This window comes from Cotesia typhae, unplaced genomic scaffold, assembly GCF_013202065.1.
Source record: "Cotesia typhae breed Kobodo isofemale line unplaced genomic scaffold, CoteBio_Ctyphae contig_22, whole genome shotgun sequence".
NCBI classification, from domain to species: Eukaryota; Metazoa; Arthropoda; class Insecta; order Hymenoptera; family Braconidae; genus Cotesia; species Cotesia typhae.
Window position 1 is genome coordinate 719,843 of NW_027423728.1, and position 14,700 is coordinate 734,542.

Consider the following 14,700-nt stretch of genomic DNA (forward strand, 5'->3'; position numbering starts at 1 on the left):
AATTATTTCGGGTTATTAATTAAACACGTAGGCAGAGTCGAGATTAATCTTACTAGGAATTATTTCAGTTTGTTAATTCATGATTTTGGTGTCACGTGAAAATTTGAACTCTGGTAATTGAGTTTCAGTAAAATCAGTTAATTTTGTGTCAATTAAAATCATTAAAATAATTTCAGTAAAATATTTTAGTAAAATCATCAGAAGTTGAAATTAATTAAAATCAATATAAATAATTTGGAACGAATTTTGATTGTGTGAAATAAAATAGAAGTAAAATTAGAATCGTAAAAAATCGTTAGAATAATTGTTAAGATCATTTAGATAAAAGTAGAAAATAAATCAGTTGTAAATTTCACTTGAAGAAAAATTCAACAAAAGTTGGGAGAGGGTCCGCCATCTTGTTTCGAGCTAAAACGCCGAGTAAAGGACGTACAAGGTCGAGACTAAAAATCTCAAGGCGTTGTAAGGTGAAATATAATCCCCAAAATTAAAATAAAATAAATTTCAAGTTTCAAACAACATAAAGAAAGTAAAGAAAGTAATTTCCCTTGCAGCCTTAAGTTCACGGTGAATTCACAGTGATTTCACGGTAAATTTACAGTGATTTCACAGTGAATTCACGGTGAATATACAGTGAATATACCGTTTGTTTGTGCATTCTGTAAACGGTAGTTTGACGGTGAATTCACGGTATTTTTACCGTATTTTAGCGGTATATTTACAGCGTTTTCACAGTGAACTCACGGTGAATTCACGGTGAAGTTACGTAGAATTCGCGGTGAATTCACGGTAAATTCACGCTGAGTTTACAGTGAAAATACCGTTATAGCACCGTAAAATGGAATGTAGGTATATTCCTGTACCCATTTAGCCGGAAGCTGACATGGTGAAAGTACAGAAGAGATTGAAGACGGATAACTGATTTTAAGAAGCCGGCAGCACAAGTCCACAAGATTCAAGTTCGTCAAAACCTGCAATGTCTGACAATCTAATTGGTAAGATAAAAGTATCAAAGGTCGGATGAAGGAAACGTGGAGGACACTAAGATGTGAAAATGTTTGTAGGCATCTTAAAAGAGGCTACGTCAAGGACTGGTCATGTAAACTGTGCAAGGGAGAGTAGCAAACGATAGCGCATCTGATGACCTGTAGGGAAGCCAGAAACCTCATGTGCGATAATGTAGTCCAAAAAATATAAGAGCTAACAGAGGGAATATGTTTGACTTCGATTTGGAGTATACATGCAAGGAGTTACTAGGAGGCTCCCCGATAAAAGAGATGTGCATCTACTTCAGGAATTAACCTCCGGTGGGACAACTGAGCAGTAGCACGGAACCGTGTGAAATGCAATAACAACTGATTCTTATCTTAGTTTTGTATTATTTTTTATCCGAAGATAAAAAATGTTTATTAAATAGTCTGATATAAAAAAATATTTTTAAATAAATACTGCATGATAAAGTTAGGATATGTCTGCAGACTAGCTAGCTTTATAACAACTGTACTTAAATGTTTAATAAATAAATAATAAATTATCGTTGATGCTGTCTTTCTTTTTTCTTCTGTCCATATCGACATTGTCTTATAAGAACACTCGTCCAATGCCGTAAATGGATAGTAATATCATCAGTTCCACCTTGGATGTATTCAATTTCCTTTTTGCTTTGTAAAGTTAAACAAGTATCTAGAATGGTAAAAAAAAATTAACATTAGAACGCATGTTGAATAAAATGAAAATATTATGTCAAAATGATACTCTGCATAGGTTCAAAACATTTTTACAATCGAGGAAGCTTTAACCTAGGACCAAAAAAAATATAATTCGTACAAGTTAGTATGTAATTAGTAAAGTTATAAAAACCTCTAACTTTCCGCAGATCCTCTGATGTAATGAGGATAGCGTTTTCGTCATTATTTGGTAATTTGAAATACATTCGTTTCATTAGTGAAGGTGGCCACAAGGCGTGCATTAAAGTGTCTGCACGTGTCCTCATATGGTTTTTTAATAACATTTCAGCTACAACGTCTGTTTTAATTTTTACTTCACCGATTATTGCGAACTAAAAAAAAAAAAAAATTAGATCAAAATACATTTTGCATAATTAAGATAAAATAACATGTTGAAATAATTTTTAATTATTCAATGTAGATATAGCGAAATGAATCTATAACAAAATTAAAAATATGTTACACAATAATCTTTTTTCTTCTATTGCAGGAAACGTCCTTTTTAAATTAAAATATTTCTGTAAATTGTATCACAATTAAGCCGCGTATTCGAGGTTGAAAAATTTTTAAATAAATAGACTTTTGTCATGACGAGAACACAATATCACTGCAAGTTATTTTTATTGTATTTTTTCCGGGGAGTTAATATTATTCACTTAAGCCGAAAGCATTACTTAATTTTCTTAAAAAAAAAAGTAATGGTCGTTTCCAATGTCTCTAATAAATTCAAATATACAAAGAATCCATTCGAGTAAATTATTAACATTATTCTATAGCTGCCAGCTTTTCGCAAGTAAATTTTTTTAAATGTAAAAACTTTTCATTTAATTCTAAATTACATTCTATGTTAAAGTTAGTTTATTAAATACATTATTATTTTTTTTAATTTCAATTTACGATTTTCAGAACTAGATTTCCAAAGCAAAATGTTCTTATTCTTCAAGTTACCTATCATTGGAGCGCGATTTTGTTGAAGCAAGAGAAATATTTTTTCACAAAGGTGACTTTTTTTATTTTTATTAAGCTAGAGTAGAACCGTTTGTGGTCATGTATCGTTTAAATATCCGATAGAAAAAAATTTTTTTATTTGAATTCAGTTTTTATCGTAATTTACTATTTATATCTTATAATTACCTCCTGGTCGCCCTCTATTACTGTTGTCATAGGTATCTTAGGGTACTTATTGGTGCATGATTTTCGTTTATTTTCATTATTTCTTATATACTTGTTGAGTTGATTTGATATATTATTTACTTTAGTTTCGAGTCTCATCAACCTTCCTGCTCCCCTTGGATTACCTCGAAGACGATTACGTGGCCGGCTTATAACTCGTCCGCGAGTACGGACAAAAGCAGAAGATGAATTTTGAGTTCTAGTAGTTGGGTTTGGAGGCAATGTTTCTTGACTATTATTTCGTATTGGAGGTGAGTGCGAACCGCTTGCAGGTGAATTTTGTGAATCACGATGTTCCGATAAACCACTATCATGTAATTCATCTTCATGCCGTGGTGAATCCGTTTCATCCATTGGCTATTAACACAAAAAAATACCCTCAATATATAAATGATTACTCTCTCTCTCTCTCTCTATCATATATATACATATATAATCAAGATTCGTCAGTTCATATATTTGTAATTACTTGTACTTACGTCATTAGGAGTACTAGGTAAACGTGTTCTCGGCGGTAACATATCCCGAAAATACTCTCCTGAATTATCAGTAGTACCGGATCTCTTATTTTGCGATGATTTCTTAAAAAAAAATAGCATAATGAAGCGTTACCTAACATACAGGAATAATATATTAACATTAAAAATATCAATTTCTTTTATACAAATCCATATATATTGAAGAACAGAATATAGAGTATATGAACTCGAATGGACTAGTGATTGATGATTTTAAATAAAAATTTAATTGTTGTAAAATTATTATCATTACACAGTTAAAAATCACATTTATCTGTTAATCTACAAGTTTAATAATTGATAGGAAAAATTGAACTCAAGCTATGTACTGTCCTAACTTTTCAATAAAGAATGTTAGACAAAATATAAGCTTTTAGATTGATACATTTGCATGTTTCGTATTGTTTTTCTCATTAATATTAGTTTTTATTTCGTAAGTAAAAGGCATTATTTGACTTTCCCCGGTATTTTTATCTTAAAAAAAATAATCGAACTGCCACAAAATGTTGACGTACCTGCTGCTGTGATTCTGTTTCTTCCAGAGTTTGACCAGAAATCTCGGGGCTATACGCGGAAATTTTCAAGGTCCTTATTCGTATGGTCCATCATCGTGTCTGTTCCTCAACGTTTTTAGACAGTCTAAAATTAATAATTGAAATATGTTAGAATATATAAATGCAAATATATAATATCATACGGCTAATTAAAATTAATTTGTATACTTGATTGCGTCTAAATAATATTCTGCACACATGCAATGATTAAATATTTTAAGCCATATATTTTTCAATCCTTAAAATAAATATATTTTAATGAAAAAGTTAAATGTCATTTTTTTTACTGGAAAATAAAACATTTTTGTGATTTTTATTAAAGTAGCTTTAAAATCTAAAATTCTTCTAAAATTCCTTATGATTCAATTTATCAACATTTATCGGAATTTTCATAAATTTCTTCTAATTTAATAAAAATAAATGAAAAAAAGTTACCATCAGAGCCAACGACTATAACATCATTTAGTCGTGTTTCATCCTTTCTCACGTAACTTAAGATATCTTCACCTTCGTCTAAATTAATAGGTTGCCAATCTCCATCATCACCCCTTTTAAAAACAAATTTTGTCTCAACTATCCATCCTTTATTTCCCGATCTAACCAGGCAAAACTTATCCATGTTTTTTTTTTTCTTAAAAAAGCTTGAAATAACTGAAATAACAATATAAAAAAACACTGTCTTTAGGAAATAAGTAAGTCTGAATTAATATTAGTACCTAAGAACATTAAATGTCCACACATAAAAAAAAACCAATATAATAAATTTATCGTAATTGAATAACTTACAAGGTTATATTGTTCTCAATAGTTAATCACTCAGATGTTTTACATGCTACCTGCAGCATCTAATGGTGGTTTGATGTTTTAAAAATTGTACACTATATAGTTGCGCCCAGAGTAATACACTCAAAAAAATCTATTAGTGACATCAGAACGAATACAGTGAATGCGGTTCTCAGATATTCAGATATTGACATGTATCGATCTTGGCATTAAGTCTCGTACAACTGGCCAGATCGCGCGGTTTTTTTACCCCCTCTATAGCGCCGAGCGCGCCTAGCACTCATGTAAATGACGCTAAAGAGGGGGTACAAATGAACTGTACATTCATGATAATATTCATCAGAAGTTAACAGGTGGTGTCAAAATAGACGTAAAGAATTCAACTAGTAATTCACCGAGTAATTTACATGTAAGTAAGTATAGAATTATGTATAATACGACAAGTATTTTACGTGTCCTTCCCTGCTGCCTTCGATATCTGTTAGTTGTTGTAGCCGTAGTAGTAAGACGCATTTGAATATCAACAGTTCTTAAGAAAAAAGGATATATTGAAATAACGCATTAATTTATCGAAATTGAAGCTTATGAAAAAATTCTTTCAAGTTCTATTCATTACTTGTACAATTTATTAAGAATTAATAGTGGCTGCGAGATTTATCGAAAATTTCGATCTAGGAAAACATTAAAAGTTATTTTTCTTTCTGTTGCTCTAATTGAATCTTACGCAGGGTGATTATAGGATAATAAAAGGAGTAATAAACTTTTGAATAATAACCTACATAAATTGTAAGTAACCTAAAATATGATAATGAAGTTGGAAGAAATTTGTCTATTTTTTTAATTTTTATAAAAATTTAATTGTTGTGAGAAAAATTTAGTAAAAAATTCCACATGTAGAAATTAAAAAATATTATAAGTGTAAAATTTTGAAAAAAAATTTTTTTTTAAAAGTAACTTGTAAAAAAAATTTTTTAAAATGTCAGAGAACTATTAACTTCAGTATCATACCTAAAATATGTATTCGAAAAACTTAAAAACTCACGTTTATTATGAGGTAATAATTTTGTTTCTATTTTACAGGAGATTTAGAATGGAGAGACATTATAGTGATGAGCGTACGTCATGTTATAGGCGAATAAAAAAGAGGATAAGAACATTTATATCTGCATTCCCATCTGACGAAGATCTGTCTATTCCACAAAGCTATTTTGCATCGCAGGTAATTTGAAATTATTGTAATTTTTAGTTTTTCTGAAGTTTTTTTCAAGTGAAAATAGGCTGATAAATTTGGGAGGCAAAAATTTGTTCTGCATGTGAGCAGTGATTCGTTCTACCGATAAATCTATATTTTATTGTTTTTCAAAATAAAACGCTTTACAAAAATAATTTTTTGTACGTTTTCAATAAATCTATTGAGGTTTCTGAGTTATTGTCAACAATACGATTTTATTGTAAATTTAGAGGAAAATGTATTTGTAAATCGTTCAATTTAACATTATATTTTGCTGTGGACTTCTCTGTATGGCATACCGTTGCTAACAAATGAAGCTCCGAAAATAAAATTTTTTTTTTCGTGTTATCAAAATAGAAAATAGAAATTATCAAAGATTCTTTTTTCAGTAATAGAAGTATTTCTTACAATTGAAAGATATTTTTTAATAATTTACAAATTTATTTATTAGACAATTTTTTATTATAAATAAAATATTTATTGCTATTTTAAATGATGATTAAATACCTAGAAAAAGGAGAATTAGATTAATTAATTACGACGCAACCTTTTTAAATGGTAAGAATTATTTCTATAATGCTATAAAACGGTTTCTAATAAATGAATTTATTAATTATTATGATATGTTTTTCCATTGTAAAAAATACTCCTAGCAGTACAGGTAAATATTCAAAACCTTCTTCTGCAAAGCATATTTTCACACCTTTCAGCTAGTAATCAGTTTTGTTTCTCATTTAAAATAAACTGCCATGAAGTAGTACAGCTCAACTGCCATCTTATGAAAAAAAATAGATTCTTTATCAAAAATATACACTCCTATGAATAACTATCGTTGCAAAATATAAGATGAGTAATTCTATTGGTAAAAAATTGATGTGGCTGAACAAAAAACGTATGATTATATTACGCATTTAAAAAACAAAATTATTTAATACAATAACGTGTCTCAAATAGTAAAATTTTAAAAACGTTCAGCCTATTTGCATTCATGGAAAATTTTTTTTTAATTTGCAATTTCTTAAGTCGATCAAAAACTTGTCAAAGATTCAGTATTACATTTTTAATAAAATGGAGCGTAGAACTCTTTTCATGCAGTTAACCCTTTTACAATAATTACTGCAATTCAGTAATTACTATTTTTAAAATTAATCATTAGATAAGAATATTTATAGTTTTGTGAACTGATTCCAGAATCGTGATCAAGGAAGCAATACGGATACTGATATAAATCATTCAAACGATGCAAGCGATATTATGATTGATGATCATAATCATGAAATAGCTGATGTCCCCACTACAATCGGAATGGATGATAGTGCTGAACAACAAAATAGTGATAATGAGTATGTTGATGTAAACCATGAAGACGGTATTAATAATGATTATGATCATGATATGTACTACGATAACGACAATGATGATAATGATCACGATGATGATAGTGAAGAAGAGGTCGAGAATTATGATGATTTCGTTGACGATAATGGAGTCAACAATACTGATGTTAGCAGTGAAGAAGCCAGTGATGATGACAGTAATAACGATAATAACGAAGATAATAATGATGAGCGTATTACTGAAAGTGATAACACATTTTTCAACTTAACGAATATACCAAATGCTGATGTTTTTTTAATTCCAAAGCATAATAAGACTGTTCAAGATCATTTACTTGCTTCAATTGCTATGTCAGCACGACATAAATTAACTTATGAGGCTACGATCGATAATTTAAAATGGCTAAAATCAATGTATCATAACAATCCAATACCAACTACTAAAGATGGGCTTTGGAAGTGTCTTAGTCGTAATAATGACATCTTGACATATCATTATTATTGCAAAGAATGTCATGACTATTTAGGTCTCAAAAATATTGACACTAAAAAATTACAAAGACAATGCCAATGCACTAAATGTGGCCCAGATGATGAGGTAGAATCTGATCTAAAATCCTTTATATACATAAATCTGACCACACAGATTCAAGAACTACTAACATTACCAAATATTAGTAATTCATTAAAGTATAGATTTCATCGAGTAAAAAAAGATCTTAACGCCTATGAAGATATTTATGATGGTTTAGAATATAAATCTCTCAGCGCATCTGGTAAATTTTTAGAACCATGGTACAATTTTTCGTTAACAATTAATACCAATGGATGTCAAGTAAGTAAATCGTCCAATTCAAGTGCATGGCCGATTTATGCCGAAATCAACGAACTACCTCCGCATATGCGAAAAAAACATATGCTCTTAGTGGCAATATTTGTCGACGACAAACATCCAATTATGAATTATTATTTAAGACCATTTACTGTTGAGATGCAGAATCTTTTCACGACAGGTATTAAGTGGAATCCTTCTAATACATCTGAAGTGACGTCAAGATTGATTGTAACAACATGTAGCTTAGATGCTCCAGCACGGGCTGCAGTAACTAGCATGAAACAATTTAATGGTAAATTCGGATGCTTGTATTGCTATGCAACTGGGAGAAGCATAGGCCGTGGTAAGCGTGTATATCCACTATCTCAGAGCTACAAAAGAGTACGGACGGATGCTGAGTTACGTCAGGATATGACTCATGTGTTTGATACTGGTCGAATTATTCACGGAGTTAAAAATATATCAGCGCTAGTAGGTTTTCCATCATTTGATATACCTAAAGGTGTTGTAATTGAAGCTATGCATGCTATATTTCTTGGTGTAGTTCGACAACACACTAAACTGCTGTTGACACAAACTGCAACTCCTTATTATGTTGGAAGTCCTCAACAAAGAAAGTTGATCGATAAATATTTATTGGCAATTAAGCCTCCATCTTGCCGATCGCGAAAACCAAGATCGATATCGACGTATGTAAAATGGAAAGCAACCGAATGGCGAAGCTGGTTAGACTATGCTCCTGTTTGCTTAGTAGGAGTTTTACCAAAGAAATATGTCGAACACTTAGCGTTGTTATCTGAATCAGTTCATCATTTGAATAGTGATTCTATATCGATGTCGAATTTGTCACTAGTCCACATGAAAGAACGATTCAAATTGCCACACGTTTTCTTATGCAGAAGTTCATAATAACTGCCTTATATGATGAAACGATATCTGCAGAAACCAAAAAATTTATAGCTAAGGAAATAAAAATATCCCTCGACAACAATATTGAAAAAAAAAATCGTGTTGTAGGCCTAGGAAAATCTGTAACACGCTTACCAAATGAAAATGAACGAGTCGCGTTATTGAATGCGGGGTTTGAACCTGTAAATATAAAATGTTTTAATAAAATGGAATTAAATGGAATGAAATATGAACGTAGCAACGACAACAATTATAAATTTTGTAATTCCACGATTTTTGATGGAAGTGGAACGTTTGATATTATAATTGAAATAATAACATTCAATCACAACAACGATACAATTGGTGGAGTTTTAGTTCAACAAATGCGGCAAATTGATTGCGCATTTAATACTCAACATATTGTCGAAGTTAACGCGTCCAACAATATAGCTTTTATTCAAGAATCCGAAATGATAAAACCAGCAGTACTAATTTCCAGATCAAATAAAAAATATGTCATAAAACAAGCAAATTGCTGGGAAACCGATTAACTGTTATAAGAAGATAAAACTCATAAAAATTATATTCGTTCAAAAATTAAAATTTCTACAACTACTAACACATAATGTAAAAATGTTTAAAGTTTAATAATTTATGATGATCACAAGAATTATACTGTTTAATGAAGGCTGTAAATAGTGTATTTGATTTTCTTTGAAATAATTTTTTAATTAATGATAAATTGTCAACATATATTGAAAAATCTGATTATTTTAGACGTTTTTAATTTTCTTAGTGTTCAAAGTTAAACAACATTGATACTTTAAGTTTTAATTATTCTTAAATACTGATCAAATTACTGTAATCTCAACTTATTGAGTCATTTGTTTTGTCTTCACATGAAATTTTCGAAAAAAAAACTTGTATATTCTTTTCATTATGTGTCGATTCTTATCCAATTTTTTTTTGTTTCTTTAACAAAGAAATTCGTTTTTTAATTTATTTACTCTTTTAAAAGTTATTAAACGTAAACATACGATTGATTTGGAATTTTTATATTTTTTTTATTTTTCGACGCAACCTTTAACAGTATGGGAAAATTTTATAGGACATTATTTGTAGAGAATTTAATTTCCCTATAATTTATCTCTTACAAAATTTTTGATATTATAATATTATAATATAAAATAATATATGTGTGTACACGCGCATAAAAATAAAATGAAATGAAAAACAATACACACACACACACACACACACACACACACACACACACACACACACACACGCACACACACACACACACACATATACACACACACTCATCGAGACACCATCTCATGCCATAACACAGCTCATTTAGTTAGTAATTTGATTGTATATGTCGATTTAATCTTGTAAAAAAAATTTACTCCGAAGAGTAAATTCTACCATTTTAATTATAATAATCTAAATAAAATCTTTTTCGGAGTGAATTGAATGTCATTTCGCGTGGGATAAAATAAATTTAAAATCATCCAATCCCCCTTTTCTTTGCATATGAACTCCACACTGTGAATGTACGGTAAAAGCACCGAGAAATCACTAATTTTCGTGACATTAAGACTACCGTGAATTAATGGTATTTTCACAAAGAATTTATGGTACTTTCACGATAAATTCACAGAGTTTTCACGATACATTCACGGTACTTTCACGATAAATTTACGGTCCTTTCACAGCAAGTTCACGGTGCTTTTGCGGCTGCATGGTGACCGTGAACTTATCGTGAAAAGACCGTGAATTTATCGTGAAAGCATCGTGAATTTATCGTGAAAATACCGTGAATTCACCGTGAATTAACGGTTTAAAAAGTGCACAAATTGACGGTATATTCACCGCACATAAACGGTGAATTCACGGTGAATTCACGCAAACGGTAGGTTCACCGTGAATTCACTGTCAACTCAAGGTTGCAAGGGTTAGCAAGAATAAAATAAACTCAGTTATTCAGAGACAAGTAAAATAATTTAGTTAAAATTGAGTGAAATAAAACCAATTGTCAATTTCTTAATTCAGAGATTAAAACTAAATAAATTAATTAATTAACTCTGACAAATAATTTGGACAAGATTAAAACAATTCAAGTAAATGAAATAAAATTACAAAAGTCGGAAAAATGAAACTAAATTAATTTTAAGGAAATTAATTAAAGTAATTAAGTAAAATTTTATAATAAAATATGGCGTAATAAAATCGACAAAAGTAAAATAAATTTGTAAGAATACTAGGACGTAGCGAATATTTTGTCGGCAGATTATTAAGACCTCTGTCATCAAATTTTAATCTATTAATACGAGATACGAAGACCTCTTAGTATTAAATATTTATTGTTGTATTATTAAGACCACGGCAGTAAATTAGTTAAGAATTTTAAAAAGGAAATTAATCGCTATAGGAATTTGGATTGGGAATGAATGGAAAATTTATTCAAAAGAAAATTTAATAATTGAAATTTAATTTGGATTTAGAAAATTTAATAATCAGATTTAATTTGGAAAATAAAAGTAAATAATAGTCTTAGAAAATAATTAATAAAGTATGGGAATTTTAATTAGTGTGTTTGAATGATAATAATTATATTGTGGGTGCGTGTTGAAAATTATGAAACTATGAAACTATAGCAAATTATGGAAAATGGAAATTATGGAAAATTATGGAAAATTGAAAAATGGAGGAAAATAATTAGAAACCGCGGTATGGTCGCTCCATAAGAGGGTACCATCGGGAATAAGTAACTATGATAGAAACCGCGGTATGGTCGCTCCGTAAGAGGGTACCGTCGGGAATAAGTAACTATGATAGAAACCGCGGTATGGTCGCTCCATAAGAGGGTACCGTCGGGAATAAGTAACTATGATAGAAACCGCGGTATGGTCGCTCCATAAGAGGGTATCGTCGGGATTAGGAGCTTTGATAGGAAACCGTCTTATAAACGGGAATAGGACTTAGGATTAAGTGTTAATTAATTGTAAGGGGAATATCATTGTAATGGGGTGGGTTAAATAAAATTTCTTGAAAAATGAATTTCTTTGGTGATTTCTGTTTTCTTCTCAGCAATCTCTCACGACCCTGTAGAACTTACTCCATGCTCTGGTCCAGTTTCTGGATACTGTGTCTAAAAATCCAGTGGCGCCCTAAATAAATTAAGGGGTGACCAAAGAGGACGACTGGGTTTTTCAAAAGAAATGCATTCCGTCTCAACGCATTTCAATCGTACTTCCATCAAACAATGGGGGTGTTATGTCGGACTCAATGTTCGACATTTTTATTTAATATTGAATAGGCTTTAATTATTTTAGTAATAATTTTGTAATTTTGTAGTTACATACATTTACTTTGTTATCTTAAATTTTTGTTATCTTCAAATTTATCAATAGTATTTTCAAAAGAAACTTATTTTAAAAATTTAGTTTTTAGTTGGGCCTGACCACACTAAGAGATTTAAGCCTGAACAAATACCCTAATGGAATTTTAAACTTTGTCGAGATCCGAAATAGAAGTTTTCGATAACAAAATAAATGTATATATAAACAATATATATAAACAATAGTTTAAATAAAGTAAAAAGTAAATAATGATAAAAGAAAAAAATAAAAAAGGCCATTTGGCACCAGCCAAGATGGAAAGTAGATTTCATGTAATCCATGATTTTAATAACAATATTATAGATAATTATTATTCCTCAAGCATATAAGAAAAGTAAATCGGTTGCCGAATTTTAAAATACAGTGATTTTTTAGATTTTCGAAAATTTCAAATGGCTGCCATTTCTAAACTATTTGACAGATTCAGCTCACTTTTGAACTCGTCCAAGCTAATTGTCTAGAGAACAAGTCTGCCAAGCTTCATAAAGATTCATTCAGAATTTTGGGAGTTATCGTATCCACAGCTGTGCGTTATATCACATAAATATGTATATATGCATAAACTTCTAAACCAATGTCATTTTTAAGCCTTTCTCAACTGAATAATTAATATAGTAACGAAATTTCGTGTGAATTTTGACACAAGGGCCAATGCAATAGATAGATTTTATGAAATCTACCTAAAAAGGAATGTCACGATAATTCTAGTATCAACCGAAAAAAAAAAAATAAATGTTGATAATTTAAGGAACAAAATTTAATAACTATAATTTAAGTTTAAACAAAAAAAATAAATAAATGTTTTCTTTTATTTCCGAATAAAATAACGAATTTAATAAAAAGAAAATTTAGATCTAATAAACTAATGATAATTTGTAATTTATGCACAAATTAATTTTTATCTAACTAATTTAATGATACGTCGCGAATAGAATAATAAGATATGATCGTCGAAAATTATATTTTAATTAATAATTTAAAATAGTGAAAAGGGTAAAAATTTAATAATTCCTTTTCTAATTATTAAATATAGAATTTAAGAGAAGGGGGTCAACAGGCCCTTGAGACAACGTGGAAGGAGTAGTGCGCTACCCGAAGCGATGGGCTTCTTGAGAAAGGGAAACTCGGACCACTGAGTGTTACTGTAATTGGCCTAGAGTTTCCCCGGAACATAGAATTTAGGAAAATGTCACCGCCCACAAGGTCTTGTCGATTTCAGTTTTCCAAGTTTTTTCAAATCAGTCCAGTTCTAGTTTTTACCACCTCAACACGAGGTCAAGTTTTGGAGTAGTCCCAAGTTCCATCAGTTCATTATACAATTTAAAATTTTTCATTTCGTACACGTTGTTTAAAATAGATTCGATTTAATTCCTTTTTTAAAGTTACTGAAGCAGACAAGAAACGGTGACACAGATATTGAGTAAGTGTAAAATTATAAGTTTCGTTTTTGTGTATTTCTTTTTATTCCAAATTAAAATTTGTACTAGAATTTTAAAATATATCTATGAAATTTAATTCATATTTTATTATTATTTATTTCACAAAATTTTTCCTGTAAGATTCAGATCCTTATCTATTAGCCTAGCGGCTAGGATAAAAATAATTAAATTTAGTTGCGTTTTCGACGTAACAATGGAATAGTAAGAAATTGGTTACCAAGCATTCCAGCCGATAACCAAGGCTTCGTCGCCCGCCGTATAGCCCAAAAACAATACGGGCGAGCCAAAAGGTTAATCGAACACGTCGAACTAGCTTCTGTAGAGAATAGTTTGTTAGTTTTAGCTCGAAAATTAAAAAAGGGCGATCCATACATTACCTGGCAGAAAAATCTAACTGCTACGGCCCCGAAAGAGTCAGAAAATATTGAAGACTTTTACTGTCGGTTAAGCGAGATATAAAACAATCCTAAAGGGAGAATGAAGAAGGGGAAGCGAGATATAAAACGAGAATCGTTCGATATAAAATAATCCTATAAAAAAAATAGACCTATCAGGATTCTAATCGGCTTATATTTCCTTCAAGATGTTTCTATAAGATTGTCTTCATATTGCATTTTATGATTTGAAAAATACAGGAATGTTTCTTCACTCAACTGTACGCCTTCGATGCAAGTGTGTTACTCGAGTTTTATTTCAAACATATTATTTCAAACATTTTATAACATTGATTGTATTCTTTACAGTTAATAAATTATTGTTGATTATTGTTAATCGTCTATTAGTTATTATTGTCAATAATTTACGA

General features: G+C 30.1%; 2 protein-coding genes across 3 annotated transcripts in view; both read right to left on the reverse strand.

Moving 5' to 3' along the window:
- The window catches only part of Nmdar2 (glutamate ionotropic receptor NMDA type subunit 2), a 786,854-nt gene that overhangs the window by 404,408 nt on the left and 367,746 nt on the right, over nt 1-14,700 (reverse strand). The window lies entirely within an intron of this gene.
- LOC141523914 (uncharacterized) lies at nt 1,507-5,300 on the reverse strand. Its single transcript, XM_074237487.1, has 6 exons — nt 4,408-5,300; nt 3,934-4,057; nt 3,380-3,481; nt 2,862-3,257; nt 1,861-2,059; nt 1,507-1,683 (listed from the first exon to the last, which is right to left on the reverse strand). Exons 3-6 carry the CDS (start codon nt 3,419-3,421, stop codon nt 1,532-1,534), a joined length of 789 nt encoding a protein of 262 aa, XP_074093588.1. The 5' UTR covers nt 3,422-3,481; nt 3,934-4,057; nt 4,408-5,300; the 3' UTR covers nt 1,507-1,531.

Coding starts and splice junctions, on each gene's coding strand:
- LOC141523914 (XM_074237487.1), bottom strand. CDS start 3,421: ATGTTACCGCCGAGAACACGTTTACCTAGTACTCCTAATGAC. Junction 2,060..2,861: donor TAATAGAGGGCGACCAGGAG/GTAATTATAAGA, acceptor TTTTTTTTTTAG/TTCGCAATAATCGGTGAAGT. Junction 1,684..1,860: donor GGATCTGCGGAAAGTTAGAG/GTTTTTATAACT, acceptor TTACCATTCTAG/ATACTTGTTTAACTTTACAA.